Below are 22,398 nucleotides of genomic sequence, written 5' to 3'. Positions count from 1 at the left end.
CTGAGATCAAATCCCAACTCAACTGCTCACTGGTTCTATGTGTGTTAGTCACTCAGTCGTGTCCGACTCTGTGCGACCCCACAGGCTGTAGCCCGCCAGGCTTCTCTGTCCACGGAATTCTCCAGGGAAGAATACTGGAGTGGATTGCCATTCCCTTCTCCAGAGGAACTTCCCAACCCAGGGACTGAACCCTGGTCTCTGGCCTCACAGGCAGATTCTTTACCACTTGAGCTACACGGAAGTCTATAGCCTTTGGCTGGTTGTATAGCCTTTGGCAAATCACTTAAGCTTTTTAAACTCCTGTTTCTGATCTTTAAAATGGGAGGATGCATCCTCATCTGAAAAGTATGACTTTTTAAAAAATGGTACCCACCATATAGGATTGTTTTATGAATTCATTAATGAATTAATTTCTGGTGCAACGTGCAATGAAAGACCTATCCTAATGATTTAAACGCACTTTGCAAACTAGAAAGCACTTCAGGAAATTCATTTTTCCTAAATGAAATAAGCATTGCCCGTTGTCGTTCATGGAAAACTGAGGTTAACTCACATCAGCAAAAGAAAGCTGAGGGATTTGTTTATGGTTGTGTTTCTGATTTATTAACACAGCACTTGATATTAGAAAATAAACTCTCGACATTTCTACAAGTGGAGATATTTTGGTTAAAAATACTTTTTCCTTTCAAAATTCTTTCCATTGTTCTCCAGAATAAGCCAGAAAAGCTGTTGCAGTAGTAACAAATCCGCCTTTAATATCCATTCATCTCTTTTTTAAAGCTGGAATAGAGTGATTCACAACATTGCATTAGTTTCAGTGAATCAGTTATACCTGTACATATATCATTTTTTTTTTTAAGATTCCTTTCCCATTTAGGTCATTACAGAGAACTGAATAGAGCTCCCTGTATTATACAGTAGCTCCTTATTAGTTATTTACTTTATATATAGTAGTTATGTGTCAATCCCAATCTCCCATTTTACCACTCCCCCCTGTCCCTGCTGGTAACCGGCAAGTTTGTGTTCTATACCTGACTCTATCTCTGTTTCATAAATTAGTTCATTTTACCATTTTTTTTTAGATTCCACTTAAACACAACGCTTTAGCCTGGTGGCTTAGAGGTTAAAGCGTCTGCCGGCAATTTGGGAGATCTGGGTTTGATCCCTGGGTTGGGAAGATCCCCTGGAGAAGGAAATGGCAACCCACTCCAGTATTCTTGCCTGGAGAATCCCATGGAGGGAGGAGTCTGGTAGGCTACAGTCCACAGGAGGGCAAAGAGTCGGACACGACTGAGCTACTTCACTTCTTCATACGCAACATCACATGATATTTGTCTTTCTGACTCACATCACTCAGTATGACAACAATCTCTAGGAGTAAGTCTTTCTCACAGGAGAACCTGCGGGGTTGGGGCAGCAGCAGGAGCTGGAAGAGCGCGGAATCCCCAAGGGGCAGGCGGTGTTCTCAGCTTCTAGAAACAGCAGCCCGAATTTCCAAATCCAGAACCACAAAATACCCGTTGTGGCAGGGCCTCGGGCAGAAGGCAGGTTAACACAGAAAGGAGCCCAGGAGGGGAAGGACTGGCCCAGCAGAAGAAAAAGAAAAGATAGGTGTGGCTGCAGCTGAGGGGAGATGCGGGATGAGCGCGCGTTCGGAGAACCCAGGTGCAAGTTCCGATGCTCGCAAGTGCTGTGGAGCCGGAGCTGCGCGCCCGTGTGCAGCCAGGCCCCGGCGTTGGCCGGGACACCCGGGGATGAGGGAACTCCACCTGCGCGTCCGGCCTTGGGCTACGGGCGGCGCCGGCGGAACTGCAGCTCCCGGGCCGGGCGGGGCGGGCACGTGGTGCGCGGCCGCCGCGATAAAGAACCCGCCGGGGCGCCGGAGCGCAGCGGCGCAGGCGGACTCGCGGCGGCTGGGTGAGCGCGCCCGGGCGGCGTGGACGGACGGACGGACGGACGCATGGAGACCGACAGACAGGGAATGAGCGCAGAGGGGTGTTGGGGAGTGGACTCGGGGGTGGGTGAGACCGTGACGGCCGGACACAAAGGTCAAGGCCGGGGAGCTGGGAAATGGAGCCTGGGGAAGTGTGAACGCTACACCCTCCCGGCCCGGGGCTAGTGTCCGGACGGACAGACGGACAGACGGGGAGGGACCCACTCCGCTAGGTTCTGTCCAGACCGCAGAGCCGGGCTTCAAGGATCCTTTTTTCAAAATGATCAAAGTCAGCCACTGGGGAGTTTAGGGATTAAGTGTGATACAGCCCCTTCATTTGATGGGAAGCTGTGTTTCTGCATTTTTGTTTGTGTGTTAGTTCTCTATTTCTGTTTTTATCTTTCCAAGTGGAGTGATTCTCCACGCCTAGAACTGCATCCTCCTCGTCCTCCCCCAGCGATTTTTTTTTAACTTTGCCCTTTTAGGAGAGCTTGACTTAGGCAGCTTGAATTCTTTGCACTAAGGATTCTTCTTGTCGGTGGATAGAGGTGTTAAGATTTCGAGAGAAATAGGCCCTCCCCAAGTGAGGCCTGTTATTAACTAATGACATTCTAAATACTCCTATTTACAAAATATGGATCATTCTCAGTTATCATGGTTGTGATTTTTTTTTTTTTTTACCTCCATCTCTTCCTGAAGCAGTTTCACAGTTTACAAAACCAGCAAACTTTGCTCATTTATTTTCCCTTGTGACTCAGCTAGTGAAGAATCCGCCTGCAATGCAGGAGACCTGGGTTCGATCCCTGGGTTGGGAAGGTCCCCTGGAGAAAGGAAAGGCTACCCACTCCAGTATTCTGGCCTGGAAAATTTCATGGACTGTATAGTCCATGGGGTAGCAAAGAGTCACACAGACTGAGCGACTTTCACTTCACTTCCTGAATCATTTTCATGGTTTCCAAAGTCAGCAAACTGCTCATTTATTTAGTGTATTGTTCCGCACAAAGATAGATTTTTGAACCCTTCCTGCCCCAGATGGCTTACACTGGAAAAGAAGAGCCAGAACTACTTATCTCTGGTGTAGTTTTTAGTGAAAAGCAAATGTTTGCGGGAATTCTAAAGAGTAAGAAATTATTTTCATTTAGGGGATCAGAGAATGTCCTCTCATATTTAAGGTGAGTTCCAAAAGTTGGTTATACTGAAGGGGTTGAAATGGGAGATACTGCCATTCTGGGTGGTAGAACAGGCGAGCCAGGACAAGGTAGGTTGCAACAGAGCACCAGGGGCCGGTTGGACTGGTGTGCTTCAGGTGTGGAGAGATCTCTACAGAGACCATAGACCAGGAAATTGGGTATTTGTCCCATGGAAGTGGGAAGAAGTTAATTAGTATTTTCTGAGCAGGGCAAAATCAAGATCAGAAATGTCTGAGCTACTAGGTTGGTCTGGTAGCCTGCCTATGTTGAAGAAGAGAGTTGGGGTTAGGACAGTGATTCCCAACTCTTATCCCAAGCCCCATATTTTTTAGCAAAGCAAGCTGTATTTAAGTGCACTTAATTTGAGACATAGGTAGATAAGTCTATCTTGCCAGTCCAGGCTTTTGACCATCCTAAGAATATCCTTGTAACTGCCCTAAATATGAAATAAATGCAGCTAAAAGCACAAGAATCTAGAGTGTATGGCCTCTAGGATACTTGATATGGAACCTAGCTCTCTGAACTCTTTTATCTCTTGAAACTTCTTGAGTCCCTTTAATGTGGAGTTGTGCCCACTGGTCTAGATAAGAGGTAATTAACAATGTGTAAGTTATGAGAGGGACAGTAAGGGAAGCGGGAAGGATTGCAGGGAAAGAAGATAACAGATAGAAAGGAAATGACTTAGTCCCTGAATAAAGATCGTAGCCAGTGTTGGGGAGGTGGTACCGATGGAGCTGAGACGACAGGAAACAGTGCTGATAAAGGAATGCTGCCTAGTTTCTCCTGTAGTCAGCAGACAAGACTTCATGGAGGGGGCTGAACCTGTACTTGCTATGTGCGTGGCAGCCTGGCACTGTTAATCACCTTACAAGACTCAATTCATTTCATTCTCTCAGCACCCCTATGAGAAGTGATTACTGTTATCCCTGTTTACAGAAGGGGAACCTGAAGCACAGAGAGAGTAAATAGCTGTCCCGAGGTCACCCAGCTGGTAAATGGTGGAGCCAGGATGTGGGTGCAGGAAGTCTGACTCCCGACCTAGAGCTCTAACCCCTCTACTGTAAAGAGAAAACGAAGACATTAGACGATCAGATGGCAGGTTTGATTTAGGCTGTCCTGAGTTGAGATTCGTGCAGAAGGACCAGGTGACTGTGTGCAGTGGACACAGCGTCAGCCTCATTTGGTGCTCAGACCTTCTGGGGTAGACAGGGTCCTGTGTTCCTGGCCTTGCATTTTCCCCATGGGCCAGGTGATTGATTACATTTCTCTTTCAAAACTTCCAATAGGATTTAGTGTCATCTTCAAACTAGGAAAAGTCAGAGAAATCCTAGTATCCTTTATATCTGGTAAGGTCCTCCTTTATTGCCCTTCAGTACAGAGCAAAACTACTGGAAGGCTTTGGGCTTTATTTCAGGAGCAGAGCTCACCAGGGATGTATCTATTTGTAAGGGGAGGTATCATCATTGTCCAGGCACAAAAACAATACGTTTTGCTGCGCGTACCCTTTCATGTTTTTGTCCTTGTTCTGCTCTGTTTCTAGCTTCAAGAGCTCCCTTCAGCCAGGAAGTGATCTCTGTACTCTGGAAGTTTATGCTCCTATTTGGGGAGATGAGATTAACAGTTATGAAAAACGAACACAGTAGGATAGTCCATAATATTACCCACATAATATTATGTGGGTCAAATTTAAGCACAGTGGGCATTGGTGTTTTGGGGTTTTTTGGTGCGCTAGGTCTTCGTTGCTGTGGGTGGACTTTCTCTAGTTGTGGTGAGCAAGGGGAGGCTACTCTTCCTTGGGGGTGTGCGGTCTTCTCATTGCAGTGGCTTCTCTTGTTGCGAAGCACAGGCTCTAGTTGTAGCTTTGGGCTCTAGAGCACAGGCTCAGTGGATGTGCACACGCTTAGTTGTTCTGCAGCATGTGGAATCTTCCCGGACCAGGGATCGAACCTGTGTCCTCTGTGTTGGCAGGTGGATTCTTACCCATTGCGCCACCAGGGAGTCTGGCATTGGGTTTTTAAAAGTGACCTCAGAACTATAATATACTCTCTTGTTAATTATAGACATCACTACATTTTCACTAAGCCAAACATGTTTTGTATCAGTTCAGCTAATCAGTCGTGTCCAACTCTTTGCGACCCCATGAGTCGCAGCACGCCAGGCCTCCCTATCCATCACCAATTCCCGGAGATTACTCAAACTCATGTCCATTGAGTTGGTGATGCCATCCAGCCATCTCATCCTCTGTCGTTCCCTTCTCCTCCTGCCCCCAATCCCTCCCAGCATCAGGGTCTTTTCCAATGAGTCAACTCTTCGCATGAGGTGGCCAAAGTATTGCAGTTTCAGCTTTAGCATCAGTCCTTCCAGTGAACACCCAGGACTGATCTCCTTTAGGATGGACTGGTTGGACCTCCTTGCAGTCCAAGGGGCTCTCAAGAGTCTTCTCCAACACCACAGTTCAAAAGCATCAATTCTTCGGCGCTCAGCTTTCTTCACAGCCCAACTCTCACATCCATACATGACCACTGGAAAAACCATAGCCTTGACTAGACGGACCTTTGTTGGCAAAGTGATGTCTCTGCTTTTTAATATGCTATCTAGGTTGGTCATAACTTTCCTTCCAAGGAGTAAGCGTCTTTTAATTTCATAATTGTCACCAAATACTGTCTGATTATGTTTTATTTTCTTCTTCAATTGTTAGATTTTGCATGTGTGGCTTTAAATTTTCATGTCCTCCAGCTCAAAAATTAATAGTGCTTCTATAACTAGTTAAATGGCAGAGGTGGGAGATGAACCAGGTAGCCTCCTGTGGAATCTAGGCTTTTAACCAGGATGCTTGATGCCTCTCATTGCCTATTTTGGGCAACTTCTTGGCTTTTTTATGCTGGTTATGAACAGGTACATTCTCTGCCAGGTGGTGAGGGATCCTTTTACCCCAAATGAGTGTTTGCTAGGTTCGTTGTCTCAGCAGAGATCTCTGTGGAAGTCATCATCCAGCTATAATCTGGACACCTCATTCAATCACTCACATAGAGAAGAAAGTGAAGTCACTCAGTCATGTCCGACTCTTTGCAACCCCATGGACTGTAGCCTGCCAGGCTCCTCTATCCATGTGATTTTCCAGGCAAGAACACTGGAGTGGGTTGCCATTTCCTTCTCCAGGGGATCTTTCTGACCCAGGGATCGAACCCGGGTCTCTCGCACTACAGGCAGACTCTTTACCATCTGAGCCACCAAGGAAGCCCAATCACTCACATATCCATCACTTTTTAATTGAACACAAGGTGTCCAACAGAGCACTCAGTTTCAGGGAAAGTAAAGACAAATGAAATCTATTTCCTGTCCTAGGGGAGCTTGGTCTAGTGGGGAAGAGGTGAATGTAGTATTTGTGATGTGATTTACTAAAGCCAGGGAAACGGAAAAACTGATTAAAACTAGAAAATGAAAGGATAGTTAGGTAAATCTAAAGATAATTATGTAGCTCACACTGAAGACTTTTAAGGCTTAAATACTGGTCTTAGGGGAGATTCTTGCTCAACCATATGAAGTTATGAAGAGAGATAAGACTGTCCCTTTTCTCCTGACCATATTTCAACTTGAGTAATGTTATTTGACCTTGCTGAATTCGGTTCATATTCTTTCTTCTGCTGTTTTTAATCTCTGCTCTCTGAGGTTTCAGATTGCCTTGGTCATCTGTATAGATAAGCCGGGAGTCCTTTCCAATGGTATTTCCCTAGAACATTACTCTCTCTTATCCATCTCTCCTGTCTTTAAAATACAGTTTCCTCCTTTATAGTGTAAAGCTCTCACATTTTACATTCCTCTCATTTGCTCTGTGTTTGTACACTTGTAAGCATTTTTCACAGTTCTGAACTGTGTAGGAATGGACTTTGCCCCAGAGTTTTATCATTAATTGACATTTCTTGAAGACAGGAAGGACATTGTATGTTTTCCAGACATTTCAGCAGCTCGATGGCCTCCCCAAAGAAGAAGCTCCAAGGTCTTGTTGCTGCGACCATCACGCCGATGACCGAGCATGGGTAACTATGGTTTGGGACTAAAGGGAACTCCCTCCACCATAATGATCAAAAGGTCTCTATAGTAGCGGTGGCTTGGATGCTGCAGCTTCCATCCCTACAGTGTCTCTGACCCCAGGTCAGAGAAGAGGTCTCTATATCACAGGCAGTGCAGAGGGAGATGAGATAATATATGGCAGCTCACCTTCCTCCCAGTGTCTGTAGCCCCACAAAGCAAAAGTCTGCTTGGATTTCATCAGAGCCCTGCCCATCCCAAATAAGACCAGTGGAGTTGGGTGAGGAAGATCTCATTTTAGCAGGATTTGATATCAAGCTCTGGCCCCTAGAAGTTGTGTCTAGACTGTTCATGGATGTGATGAAATGTCCTACCCTGAAGAAAGTGGGGAAGGTTTCTGCCACATGGCCCCCTTAGGCATGTTTTACACACTCATTTCAACATTGGTTAAATAATGGGGAACTTGCAAAAGGGAGGTAATAACAGATGATTGCTGAGAAATTGTTACCCAAGCAAGCATTTTCCAGATGAATAGTATGGTGGTACTAGCAGAGAATGGTCATGTGCCCCGGGCATCCATGAGCAATATATAAGTCCTCCCTGAACATTACCATTAACACAGTGGGGATTCATCCGCCTTCTGGATCTGTGTTTGATGTTAGAAGAAAAGCTTCTCCTTTCTTCCTCTATTTAATTGCAGCCATACCTACATTATGAAGTTATGAGTATTAAAATGAGAGAATCCATGTAATAATGTTTAGCACAGGGTCAGCATGTGCTTAGGTTAATTAGTTTGAATTGCTGTTGTGGCATAAGGGATAAATGAAAGATGACATATTCAGTAAGCATTTAAATAAGACTTTTATGTTTTGGGTCTTCTGTTACTGAATTTTTACAAACCTTAACCCTATCCCTTTAAAGTGGATGACATTTCTTATGACATTTACTCTTTTTAATTCAGAGTTGGCCTGATACTGAAGTATCACAGTTTTCCCTTAGGTCATTGGAGTTCAAACATTTTAACTTCTAAGATTCTCAAAAAAAATCACATCTTTACTAGGTCTAAGTAAAATTCTTGCTGAGATGGCATGGTTAATAGCAATTCTTTTTTTTTTTTTTTTTCTGTTGCCTCTCCATTTCCACAAGCGCTAAGAAAGGCTGAAGTCAGCTCTTTCTCCATGTGTCAGCTCCTTGTTGGGCAGATAAAACAGCAATCATGTGATTGCACGAGCAGACAGGATTTACTTCCTGTTATGGAGTAAGATCCTGTTTGCAAGCTCAGAACACTGCATCTGGTTGGTGCTACTTTAACCTTTTTAATCAGATCCCTCTTAGCCTAGAAGTGGCTTCTTCAAAGTCCCGCTTGTTCATCTGGAACCCTCGGAGTGTCACTGTGTTCTCACTCTATCTTGCTGTTTTCCTGGGACACCAGGACCCACACATATTAGAGATAACTAAAATGACTGTTTTTCCGGATCCTTCTGTTTCCCAAATACTTCTAGCCCTGTTGCCTTCATTCATTATTTCCTCTTTTTTTTCATGAATTCTTTTCTCTTCTAGGACCCTCACTTTCCTGAAGTGTGAAATAAAAATGTGTTTTTAGAAGGGCCTTGTAAAAAATTAAATCAAAATGTTTGTAAGTACATGGTACATAGTAGGCATGTAAGTTTGGTCAGTTCCCTTTTCTCTCCATCTTTCTGCTCCATCAAAACATTCCTATAGCTATGAAGCAGGTTTGGAGAACCCACCAAGAGCAGGTAGATATTAACCTACTTGCCCACACGAGAATCTGTTTTTCTGACATGTTTCTAAGAGACAGGACAGAAAGAAGAACCACATGGAATCTAACACCTAGAAATTCTGCCCCATGACCTACCAACATAGGAGTTTTCGTAACCTGGATCTTAGAGTAAACCATGGCCTCCATAATGCAGAATGGCTGAAGATTCTTTTTTCTTCATAATTCTAGTGGTTCAACTCTGAATATAAGTTGATGTCCTAAAGTGAGGAAGTTGGCAGGAAAAAAACATGGTTAAATAGATTTTAGTTAGAGTATCTGGGTTCCTAACCCCCAGCTCTGACACCACTAACTATCTGACCCTGGGGAGCTCTATTCACCTTGTAAAAGTTCTCTCATATTTTGTAAGGAGACAGAATTCAACCACATAATCTCTTAAGGCCCATTCAAATGCTAAAAGTCCGCAGTTCTCTGGTATTAGGTTTTTAGGGATAGTGTGGTGACCTCCATTAAGTAACAATTTCTGAGTACCTGCAACTCCAGTCCATCCTCCACACTGTAGTCCAATGAGTTTCCTCATAAATAAATATAATCATTTAATGGATATGAACTTGGGCAAATTCTAGGAGATGGTGAGGGACAGGGAGGCCTGGTGTGCTGCAGTCTATGAGGTCACAGTCAGACGTGACTTGACGACTGAACAACAACAAATTAGATTTACTCTCTAAGAATCTCTCTGAATTCTGTTTTGTCTAAGCCTTGCTACTCCCCTGGTCCATGGACCATTAGCTCCAACATCACATAGGAACTTGCTAGAAATGCAGTATCTCAGGTGCTACTACATAACCACTGAACTAGAACCTGTATTTTAACGGTGTCCCTGAATGATTCTTTAGCACATTGAAGTCTGGAAAGAACTGGTCTGAAGGTTAAAGCCCAGAACCTGGGATGACATAGGAAGTCCTTTACAGTCTACCTTTCCTACTGCATTTCTTTTCTCCAAAACATCTCATCCCCTTTCTTCTCTGTGTGCCTTTACACATTTTGTATCCTCTGCCTTTTTCTACCACCATCCTCTCCTTTCTGTGCTCCATTTGAACTTGTCTATTCATCCATCAAAACCATCCCCTGGTTATTCTTCTCCAGTTTCCCTAAAAAGAGTATTTATAGAGTCCTTCCTCTGTGGCCTCATAGCACCCTGTGCCTACCTTTTCATATTATATCACAATTATTTGTTTATGATAATTATTATAATAATTGTTTGTTACATGTGTGTTTCTACCAACAGATTTTTTTTTTTCTTCAATCTGGCTATACCAGGTCTTAGTTGTAGCATGTGGGCTCTTCTATCTTTGTTTCAACATGTGGGCTCTTTAGTTGTGGCATATAAACTCTTATGTTGCAGCATGTGGGATCTAGTTCCCTGACCAGGGATCAAACCTGGACTCCCTTCACTTGGAGCCTGGAGTCTTAGCCACTGGACTAACCAGGGAAGTCACCCAACAGGCTTTGTGCTGCTTACGCTCATATATAGATATTTATTGGGTACCAGACACTGCATAGGGACTGAGCATATATCTTATTTATCTTTGAATCTTCAGCATTTCACACAGCATGTGGTAAATTTAGTTAGCTGTAATTTCATGAGGAGAGGAAGCTAACATTGATTGGCTGAACACTATGTATTAGTCTTCATGCTGGGCATTTTAAAGGACACACTCCATTTAAATCTTCCCGGCAACTCAGAGAGGTGTTACCTCTATTTGTGCAGTTGTTGAAACCAAGATCCTAAAGATTAATGCCTAATTGGAAAGGAAGGTCAATCTTTACCTAGCCCTATTCGTGTCTTTTTCTACATTAGAGTGAAGGACTTTTGTTTTCCTTAGTTGCTTCAAGGAATCACTTTTTCCACGGGGCAAGTTCACAGTCATTAGAACAGAGAGTCCATTTCAGATTGGCCAAAATGTCTGGAAAAAAGTTGTGTTTTATTCCCTCGAAGGCCCTGGACTTCCTCATGAGAATCTTTACAACACCCTTTAGTAACAACAAACCTGTTACACAGCTAGTCAAAGGGCCCAGCCCACTGGAGATGGATTTGTGTAGACTGTTGTCTTTGTAACTGTTGTGGGAGACTGAGTGACCCAGATTTCCAGAATAGGATGCTTTCCGCCTCTGGCAGGGTGAGGTCATTATTAGCCCCTGCATGCTCCTCTCTGAAAGGAGTTTTTAAGTAACCGGGTAGTTATTTTGCCAAAAAGGATGAGTAGCTTCCATCTGATTCTGAAAGCTGAAGTATACATGGACTAGTGTTAGAGTGAACGTGTTAGTCACTCAGTCATATTTGACTCTTCGCGACCTCACGGACTGTAGCCTTCCAGGCTCCTGTGTTCATGGGATTCTCCAGGCAAGAATACCAGAGTGGGTTGCCATTGCCTTCTCCAAGGGATCTTCCGGACCCAGGGATCGAACCTGGGTCTCCTGCATTGAAGGCAGATTCTTTACCTTCTGAGGCACCAGGGAAGCCCAGGAACAAATTAGATTAAACCAAAAGAAAGCATATCAAAGTGAGTACAGTGCCTACCAGGCCTCGGTCACCTGGAGCTCTAGAGGCTCCTCCTTGCTGAAAAGGCCAGGCCTGCTCTTGGTGTGTGAGTATGTGGCTGCGGTGGAACTGGGGAGATGTTGAGACTTCAGTGAATGTCTGCAGGAGCCACTGTGTCTGAACCCGTGACTCCAGCATAAGCTATTGCCCAGAGACTTTATTTCCGGTTTCCAGTCCGTGAGTGGAAAGTCCCTGGGGCCTGCCAGAGGTGTTTCCTGCTTGCATGAGTAGGTGGACATCACTGGTCAAAACTAGAGCTCCTGTCACACAGACAAAGCCCCTGCTGATGGTTCCTGCACCTCAGGACTTTTTCCAGGTGGGGAAGAGCCGACGGAAGCAGCAAGGAGCAAGTGTGTTGTAAAGGTGTGGTTCCGAGTGGTCACAGATGTCTGAAGCAGAGAGACTTCAAGAAGTTGAGCAGGTCAAGCTGACCTAAATGCGAGTCCTGAGATGAATTGTCTAAGCAGCCATCTCCCCCATCTTAGAGTCTTGCTCAGTGAGACTGAGAGGCCAGGATTTGACGTTTGAGCAAGTGGGGCAGGGAGGGGTAGTGTTAACGATGCTGGGACATGAGCCATTATGGAAAGCGCCTGCTCCCCTTGCAGGCCTCTTAACTACATTAAAGCACGCCTTTGCCCAAGTGGCAGCTTGGACTGGTTGTCTCTCACGCATTGTGGGCAGTGGTTGCCTAGGCATTCTTTGTTTTCATCTCTATTGTTCTGTTTCCTTTGACAAATACCCTTTGATGTCTTTGTTTTCTATATGCCTCAGATATTTTGGTTTCTTTTTGTTTTTTTAAGGAATAATAAGATGAAAAGAATGTTAATAAGGTTAAAATTAAATTAGTATTCTCTGGCCCCACTGACAAAAATGCAAAAGTACTAGCCAACTCATATCAATACTTAGTTTTCTTGTCAACCATGCATTCTGCAACATTTAACACACCCTTGCCCCACTGTTTTCCTTTGTATTTTCATTCTCCATCCTCCCCACCTATATTTTGATTGAGAACAGGTCACTTTATCTGATCTGTCATTTTCTAGATTTTTAAACTCAATATGATTTTAAGGAAAAGAGCCCTTACTGCCTGAAGTATCAGATCTTTACAAGGTCAGTACTTTTCAAACTGAAAAGCACATACAGATCATCTGGAGATCTTGTTACAGTGCAGATTCTGACCAGGAGAACTGTGTGGCCTGGGACTCTTCATTTCCAGCTAATATAACCAGATACTGATACCGCTGTCCCTCAGATGACACATTGAAAGACAAACTGATGCCAAAGTTCCTTTCCAACTGTTATTCCCCTTCAGTTTAACACTAACATATATAAATGGCTTTACGCCTTCCTCTATTGTCATAAATATTAAGTGCTAAATTCTTCAGTTACTAAGATTGTATTTTCTTACTTCCTAAGAAATGATTGCTTCTAGCCACACGGAAAATGTTAAGTTCTCATTTACCCACACCCCAGCCCATCACTCTTCCCCAAAAGGGCAAAAGATAAGTAATTATTTTTTAAATATTACTTGTGAAAAAAAAAATATTACTTGTGATGCAGTTTAAATGTAAAACCTTTGTGGATAGCTAATAAGGTTTTGCTCACATCATTGAGGCACATGTGGCTGAGTAGAGAAGAAAAGAACCCAGGTATCATTCAGAGCAGGCTAAGAATTTCACAGTCTGGTTGGGTGGATTTGAATAACGATTAACAAGAAAGAGCAGTTTATAGTCACGGTGGCTCAGCTGTTAAGAATCTGCCTGCCAAGCAGGAGATGCAGGTTAGATCCCTGGGTCAGGAAGACCCTCTGGAGGAGGAAATGGCAACCCACTCCAGTATTCTTGCCTGGGAAATTCCATGGACAGAGGAGCCTGACGGGCTACAGTCCATGGCTTCGAAAAAGAGTCAGGTACCACTTAGCGACTAAACAATAACATGGATTGAATAATCTAGAAAAGAATAAATGTGCATTCTTTTCTGATTTTTTTGTGTTTTTCAGAGAAATCAACTTTTCAGTCATTGGTCGGTATGTGGACTATCTTGTAGAGGAACAGGGAGTGAAGAATGTCTTCGGTAAGTCATCTTTAGGGATTTCTCTACATATCTCGAGCTCAGTCCTTGGAAAGCAGATTACTAGCCTGGAGTTCACAGTGTTATTGTGTTATAGATTATGGTTGAGCCTGGCTAAGCAGTATAAAATTTGTGAATTTTTAGGTTCATCAATTTTAAACCTAGAAGATGATCAAGAGATTATCTAATTTAGTAGTGTGCTTGAGATAGGCCAGGAACTGGGACCTTTTACCAGAGCACTTGCACCTATAGCAACAGACTATAAAAAGACTATAAGGGACTAAATATCGCTATGCACATGTGTAGTTGGGGCTAATTATGAGCAATAAGATACAGAAAGTCACGAGCCAGTGGCCACTTCTGAGATGCTGGGAGCAAAAGCAGGGTGCTGTACATGATCCCTGCACACAGCACACCGAGGGAGTGGGCAGACCATCTGTGCTTCCTGCCCAATCCATGGACCGCCCTCTTGTGACCCCCTTTAAGGACCGGCTCGCCACTGTGGGGAGCGAGCAAGGTGCCTGTTTCTGGTTCCTCCTCCCTCCGGCTGCAACATGAGCCGCCGTAAAGCCTTGCCTGAAATTCTCATCTGGCCTCTTACCAAATTCTATTGATTAAAGAGTCCAAGGACCCAGGTCTATAGACGGAGGTCGTTTTAGATCTGCGGTACCCACCATTGTCTTTGTAAGTAAACACCACTTAGGACCGCCGGGACATCCCAGTACTGGGTGGTATTGGTTTTCCTGCCATTAAACCCACATAGAGAACTTGCCTGGTGTGTTCGGAGACTTGCCTGAAACCTGGGCAGTCATCTCTGTCTCCATTTAAAACACTTACTCTTTATCCCTGAAAACAAGGACAGATTTGTAATTACAAGTCGTGCCTAACCTTCCCGGTCCTTTTGATAAGATGAAGATGAACAAAAGACTGGGTCTGAAGGGAAAAATGGAAACATGGCGTCACACCACTGGCTCCAGACTCCGTCCTCGGGTCTGTCTCCGTGTCCCTTCCTCTTGAGCAGGGGTTTCTGCCCCTGCACTTCCAGCGTTGGTGCTGGGGGAGTGACAGGTATCTGCTGGTCCCCCTGACTGACTCTCTGTTTGGAACAGTGAACGGCACGACGGGAGAAGGCCTATCACTGAGCATCTCGGAGCGCTGCCGGGTCGCGGAGGAGTGGGTGACGAAGGGGAGGAACAAGTGAGTGGCTCCATCGAGATAAACACCCTTGTCTGCCAGGGCAGCAGAGACCACAGCTCTATCCCAGATGACACAGCCTCCCTGCCTTCCGGCCACAAGTCTGACCCAGGGTCAGCTTGTGGGGAGAGGAGTTCCCTTCCTTTCCATGTGGAAGGGCAGCAAGACACACCCGGCTCCCGGAGAGCCCATCGGGTAACCAGAAACTGTCTCCGGTCTGTCTACCAGACCAGTCCCTCGAGGGCGGCGGGGTTCCCTGTGCTTGGACTGAGGGGCAGAGGGTCCTGGTGATTGGCTGCTGGCCCTTCTGCGGAGCAGCTCAGCATCCTTCCTATCTCAGGGTGGGTCCTATTGCTTCCATCAGATCTTGTCTCTGTAGGTGACTCCGCGTGCTCTCTGTGGTGCTTCCTATCATAGTCTTAGGGAGCTTTCTGCGTCCTCTGAACTTCAGTGCAATGATGGATTTTTGTCATAACACTCAATTCGTGCCTTGGTAAAACCAACAGGACTGCATTGATTCAATAAGCACATCCATGAACCAAGTTTGGTTCGTTGTCTGTTACTTTGTGTGTTATGCACTGTGCTGGCACTGGGGATATAAAACAGGATCTCTGCCTTCAGGTTGCTTACCATCCAGTGATGTTAGACCCTGAAAAATAACACTGATCCTTCTGACAAATAGTGCAAACAGGGATCAGAGTGATTGACAGTGCCTTAGATTGGAGGTAAGTCTCCAATCCTTAAATGGCTTTAGAGCACCTTGTATGCATGCTAAATCGCTTCAGTTGTGTCCCACTCTGCAATTCTATGGACCATGGCCTGCCAGGCTCCTCTGTCCATGGGATTCTCCAGGCAAGAATACTGGAGTGGGTTGCCGTGCCTTCCTCCAGGGGATATTCCTGACCCAGGGATCAAACCCGAGTCTCTTATATCTCCTGCATTGGCAGGTGAGTTCTTTAACACTAGTGCCACCTGGAAAGCCCTTGGAGCACTTTGGGCACTCTGAAATTGTACGCCAAATTTGAATGTCCACATAGGCATTTTCTGTCAGTTTTCAGCTAATTTTCAGTCAGATCCTGGGCCCCAAACAATTAAAGACCACGGGTGGAGTGAGAAGAGGAAGGCTAAGGGTAAACATTAAGAAAAGCACCAGAGGAAATTCCCTAGTGTTCCAGTGGTTTAGGACACTGTGCTTCTACTGCCGGGGTGCAGATTCGATCCCTGGTCGGGGAACTAAGATCCCATATGCCTCCCGGCGTGATCAGAAAAGAAAAGCACCAGAAATGGGAGGATAGTAAAGTAGGCACAGACAGAAAACACTCAAAAGGAATGGAGGGAGATTCAGAGAGAGTCCTGTCACTGAAGGAAAGATGGTCTTGTAGAGTGTCCAGAGAACATGGAAATTAAGAGCAGGGCTTGGAGGCCAGACTGCCTGAGTCGGGTGCTAGCTCTGCCTCTTAAAGCTCTGTGAGCTCAGGCTGGTCTTAGATGCCCTGTGTTCTTTCTGTCAAGCAGGAATGTTAATAGTACCCATCCTATAAGGTGATGATGAGGGTCCAAGCAATGCCTGACACAGTGCTAAGTATTATATAAGAATTCACTAATTATATGCAGTGGGTGCTGTGTCCATTATATCATTTGTTTTAATAATTGTTAGATGTTGTGAGAGTCTGCAAATGGAGGATTGAGAAGGCAGGAAATGACCAGTGACCTCAAAGAGAGCAGAGCCCATCCGGTCACTGTCACAGAAGCAACTGCAGAGAGGGTAGAATACAGCAGACACCTGGAAGGGGGACCAGTAAGGGTAGCTTATTCTCACACTCGAAAAACATTTGCAGGTGGGGACTTTCCTGGTGGTCCAGTGGCTAAGACTCTGAACTCCCAATGCAAGGGGGCCCAGGTTCGATCCCCAGTCCAGAAACTAGATCACACAGACCACGACTAAGACCCAGCACAGAGAAATAAATTTTTTAAATACTTATTTTAAAAAATGTGCTGGGATGTAGGGAAGGAGAGATAGAATAATGGATTAGAGAGGAGGAAGCAAGATTAAAAGAAGGGTAGTTTTCTTTCTCTCAGAGTAGGAATGTCTTAAACACATTTCCATGCTGAAAGGACAGTGCCATTGGAGAAGAGATAAAGAGAGTGGAGAACCAATGCCTTTGATGGAAGATCTCAGCAGGGCTTGAAATAAAACCAAATGTAGGTAGAGTAGCTTTTAGGAGACAGGTAAGAAGCTGGGAGGAACACACAGAAGGGGACACAGCTAAGCACAGAGGTGAGGAGGAGGAAAAGGGAGTCTGTGTTCAGAAGTGCCTTTATCTTTGGTGTCTTGGAAGCGAGGAGCAAGGACATCTGCCAAGACAGAGGGGTTGTGGGGTAGAATTTAGAGCTTGAGGTGACAAGTCAAGACTTGGAGCAGCCTCTGCAGGGACTTGGAAAACGAAGTAAGTCATGATGGCAAGAACACTTTGGGGAGTCTTTTCCTCCTGAATTGAGAAATTACAGATCTGTACTAAAGCCACAGAGTCAGCAGCCTGGTGGAGAGGAGAAGGGAATGCATGATTGTTTTAACCTAAGTCAGGAGATGGGGTAGTAAAAGGTTTAAGGGAGTCATGCAGTAAAGCTGCTGGTGAGGGTAAAAAGCCAGCCACCTTTTCTCCTTTCACAAATCTTCTGTTATCCTTTGCAAATGCAGATCTGATCAAAGGACTTCCCAGTGAGATCCCATTTTACCCAAGACAACACAAGTCAAGGATGACAGGAGGACTCAGTGCTCGGGCCTCAGCGGGGATGGCATGTCTCCATCCCGTGAGAGCGGCACGTGTGTCATTCAGGGTCCCTGGAAGACTCACCAGCACGACTGATTTCACAACTGAGTTTTATTGATCCTACCCACAGAGGACCAGTCTAAGTGTGACTTCTTCCCAGGGGGCCCTGTGGCACACATCCAAAGATGAACATTGGGGTCTCAGAGTAAACCTCTTTCATGGCCAAATCCTGAGGACTTTCAATATAGGAAAAAACTTTTTACAGCGAGTTCCTTTCTTGCAGGACTGATTCCTGGATGTACTCCTTAAGGAACCTCTTTATTTTTATCTCCAACCCAAAATATCTCAGTTTTACACCTATGTTCATGTGTACTGTCACCATTGAATGCAGTATCTCTAACAAGGCATAGTCAAAGCAAGGCTTCAAGTACTGGTTAATCTGTTATTGCTTTCAAAATTCTATTGCTTCAGTTCAGTTCAGTCACTCAGTCATGTCTGACTCTTTGTGACCCCATGAACTGCAGCACGCCATGCCTCCCTGTCCATTACCAACTCCCGGAGTTTACTTAAACCCATGTCCATTGAGTCGGTGATACCATCCAACCATCTCATCCTCTGTCATCCCCTTCTCCTCCCGCCTCCAATCTTCCTCAGCATCTGGGTCTTTTCAAATGAGTCAGTTCTTCATATCAGGTGGCCAAAGTATTGGAGCTTCAGCTTCAACATCTGTCTGTTGCTTGGTTGAATCTTAAATTGTATTCCCTGGATTTTTTACAAAATCCCTGATGAGATTAGTTTTAAGTAGAGCACGGTAGAATTCACTAGTCTTAAAAGTGAGATTAGCCAGATATTAGCTAACTGGTAAAACCGGCACAAACCAGAATAGCACAGCCCTTTGTAAACTTCAAGTTATGCAACAGAGTTTTCTCTTTTGCAGGTTGGATCAGATAGTAATTCATGTGGGAGCCCTGAGCTTGAAGGAGTCACAAGAACTGGTATGTATGTGGGTCCATCTGGGAGAGACCACTTGAGAGGCCTCCATCTTTATGCTGGAGTTAAAGTCAGTATCATTTTTGCTAAATATTGGACGCTATGCTGGTACATATAAGGTATAGGACCTCAGGGAAGCCAGCAGGGCTTCCTAGATTAAGCAGTTATTACCTTCAAAATTCTGTTGTTTGGTTGAACCTTAAATTTTATTCCCTGGACATTTATTTAAATCCCTGATTAAATTAATTTTAAATAGACCTTGGTAGAATTTAGTCGTCTTAAGACTGAGGTTACTTAGGTATTAGCTAACTGCTCAAACAAGCACAAACTACAGTTAGGGCAGCCTTTCTGTGTCACTGTAAACTTCAGGTGATGCAACCATGCTTTCTCTTTTGCAAATTGGATCAGATGTATATATAAATATAAAGAATATATATATTCAGATTCTTTTTCATTAAGATTATTATTATAAGATATTGAATATAGTTCCCTGTGCTATACACTAGTCCTTGTTTATCTATTTTGTGTGAAGTAGTATGTATCTGTTAATGCAGCATGGATGGACCTAGAGAATATCATACTAAGTGAAGTAAGTCAAATTTATATGTGGAATCTAAAAAAATGATACAAATGAACTTATTTACAAAACAGAAACAAACTCCCAGACAATAGAAAACAAATTCATGGTTACTTGGGGTCTTAGAATTACAATTCAGGGAGCACAGATTGCAGCAGCCACCAGAACAGTGCCCTTCTGGGAACCAAAAGGCAGGAGTTTTTAAAGGAAAATAGAAGTACACTTAGTTTCCATGAGTTATTTGCCAAGAGCTCTGATTGGGAGGTCTATATCTTCTTTTTTTTTTTCTGTTACAATTTATTGACTGGTCAAGTGTGCCTCAGACATGCAGATGACACCACCCTAAGGGCAGAAAGCAAAGAGAAAGTAAAGAGCCTCTTGATGAAGGTGGAAGAAGAGGGTGTAAAAGCTGACTTAAAACTCAATATTCAAAAAACCAGGATCATGGCATCCAGTCCCATCACTTCATGGCAAATAAATGGGGAAAAATAGAAACAGTGACAGACTGTATTTTCTTGGGCTCTAAAATCACTGCAGACAGTGACTTGCAACCAGGAAATTAAAAGATGCTTGCTCCTTGGAAGAAAAGCTATTACACACCTAGACAGCATGTCAAAAAGCAGACACATCACTTTGCAGACGAAGGTCCGTCTAGTCAAAGCTGTGGTTTTTCCAGTAGTCATGTATGGATGTGAGAGTTCGACCATAAAGAAGGCTGAGCGCTGAAGAATTGATGCTTTCGAACTGTGGTGCTGGAGAAGACCTTGGACAACAAGGAGATCAAACCAGTCAGTCCTAAAGGAAATCAACCCTGAATGTTCATTGGAAGGGCTGATGCTAAAGCTGAAGCTCCAACTCTTTAGCCACCTGATGCAAAGAGCCAGTTCATTAGAAAAGACCCTGATGCTGGGAAAGATTGAAGGCAGGAGAAAGGGGTGACAGAGGATGAGATGGTTGAATGCCATCATCGACTTGAATGGAGATAAGTTTGAGCAAACTCCGGAAGAGAGTGAAGGACAGGGAAGACTGCCGTGCTGCAGTCCATGGGGTCACAAAGAGTTGGACACGACTGAGTGACTAAACAAGTGTGTCTCACTTGTTATCAGTAAAAGCACATTTCTGCACAGTACCCCAAGATGCCTTTCTCAACAGAGAGCTGCTGCTACTGCTTCTTCTTTTTTTTTTTTTTTTTTTGTCAGCAGGGTCAGCACAGTTCACAGTTTAACAGGATGGAGCCCTAAAATACAAAATAACATTCCTATTGACAACTCCTTCCACAAGTTTCAGATTTGCAGGATGAATAAGTTCTATAGATCTGTTACTCAACAATGTGAATATATTTAGCAGAACTGAACTGTACACTTAAAAATAGTTAAGATGGTTGTTTTTGTTTTTTTTTTTTAACCTTGCAGCTTGTATAATCTTAGTTCCCCGACCAGAGATTGAATGCAGGCCATAGCAATGAAATCCTGGAATCCTAACCATCAGGTCACCAGTGAATTCCCAGTGTTGCATTTTTCTAAGTCACAATTTTGAAAAATAAATTTTAAAATAATTAAATTTTTTTAAAAGGATTGCCCTACATACACACCAAGGAAATAAGATCTGAAAGAGACATGTGCACCCCAATGTTCATCGCAGCACTGTTTATAATAGCCAAGACATGGAAGCAACCTAGATGCCCATCAGCAGACGAATGGATAAGAAAGCTGTGGTACATATACACAATGGAATATTACTCAGCCATTAAAAAGAATTCATTTGAATCAGTTCTAATGAGATGGATGAAACTGGAGCCCATTATACAGAGTGAAGTAAGCCAGAAAGATAAAGACCAATACAGTATACTAATGCATATATATGGAATTTAGAAAGATGGTAACAATAACCCTATATGCAAGACAGAAAAAGAGACATAGATGTATAGAACAGACTTTTGGATGCTATGGGAGAAGGCGAGGGTGGGATGACCTGAGAGAACAGCATCAAAACATGTATATTATCAAGTGTGAAACAGATCGCCAGTCCAGGTTGGATGCACGAGACAAGTGCTCGGGGCTGGTGCACTGGGAAGACCCAGAGGGATGGGATGGGGAGGGAGGTGGGAGGGAGGTTCAGGATGGGGAACACATGTAAATCCATGGCTGATTCATGTCAATGTATGGCAAAAACCACTACAATATTGTAAAGTAATTAGCCTCCAACTAATAAAAATAAATGGAAAAAAAAAATAATTAAAAAAAAATGGATTGCCCTAGTGGTACTAAAAACCAACTAAAGTTTTAAGTCTTAAGTTTGTCACACCACCACTCAACACAGCTATGGAAATTTTCTTCTCTTACACTCTTCAGTTAGAACATAGGAAGAAGAATGCAAACAGTTGGATCACTCTGGGTTTAGAGGTGAGCAGGTTAGGGGGAGGAAAACTGTGGCAAGGGAGGAAGGAGTTAAAAGTTGCTAGCAGAAAAGTCAATGGTGTGGTGGTTTTGAAGCCTTTGTGAATGGATTAAATAAAGGAAACCCAGAGATTTGTAGACTGGACTGCTGTCAGTTAACTGTTGACTGAAAAAAATGTGCAGCCAAAAAGGCAAGAATTTTATTTTAATCAGTGTACTTAACTGAGGACTCGGGCCTGGGGTACAGCCACTCAGCTAGCTCCGAGAGACTGTTCCAAAGAGGCAAGGAAAGAACCTGGATGTGGAGGAGTTTCTGGCTGAAAAAAAAAACAAAAATAAGCCATGTAGTTGAACATCAAAAGATTATAGCTTATCACAAAAGTACATTTCAAGTTAATTATTTTAGTGCTTTTCTTTGTATGGGAAAGTGCACGCGGGCCTATTGAAACCATCCCTTTGATATGCATATTTTTCTCCATCCTGAGTTCTCCTCAGGGCACATTGACCTGGTGGCTGCAGCAGCTGATGGCAATTTGGCCGAAACATTGTTTACTGAAATGGCAGAGATGTTCTTTGTCCACGTAACTTTGATACTCTAATTTCAAGGAGCACAATGACCTGATCTAACTCCAGCATCTTCTTGTGGGTTTTGTTTGAGTCTATGAATGCTAGGTTGCTTCAGTTGTGTCCTACTCTTTGCGACCCCATGGACTGTAGCCTGCCAGACTGCCCTGTCCATGGGATTCTCCAGGCAAAAATACTGGAATGGGTTGCCGTGCCCTCCTCCTTCTGGGGATCTTCCTGGCCCAGGGATTCAACCCATGTCTCCTGCATTGACAGGCGGATTCTTTACCACCAGCGCCACCTGGGAAGCCCTTGCTTGATTCTATTTCCTGTTATTTGTGTTA

General features: G+C 44.1%; 1 protein-coding gene across 3 annotated transcripts in view; it reads left to right on the top strand.

The window, feature by feature from the left end:
- Positions 1-1,827: 1,827 nt before the first annotated feature.
- NPL (N-acetylneuraminate pyruvate lyase) overlaps positions 1,828-22,398 on the top strand; it is a 39,389-nt gene continuing 18,818 nt past the window's right edge. Inside the window, exons 1-5 of one of the 3 annotated variants that reach the window (XM_043485963.1) lie at positions 1,828-1,917; positions 7,077-7,160; positions 13,492-13,565; positions 14,672-14,759; positions 18,465-18,522. In XM_043485963.1, coding sequence (XP_043341898.1) covers positions 7,093-7,160; positions 13,492-13,565; positions 14,672-14,759; positions 18,465-18,522 — 288 coding nt within the window. In that variant the 5' untranslated portion in view covers positions 1,828-1,917; positions 7,077-7,092. Of the gene's footprint in view, positions 1,918-3,082; positions 3,106-7,055; positions 7,161-13,491; positions 13,566-14,671; positions 14,760-18,464; positions 18,523-22,398 lie in introns of those variants that run through there. The other 2 variants (XM_043485960.1, XM_043485962.1) reach the window with 2 other exon arrangements.

This window comes from Cervus canadensis, chromosome 13 (assembly GCF_019320065.1).
Source record: "Cervus canadensis isolate Bull #8, Minnesota chromosome 13, ASM1932006v1, whole genome shotgun sequence".
NCBI lineage: Eukaryota > Metazoa > Chordata > Mammalia > Artiodactyla > Cervidae > Cervus > Cervus canadensis.
Note: the sequence above shows the minus strand (reverse complement) of the source record. Positions and strands in the feature narration are given on the sequence as shown.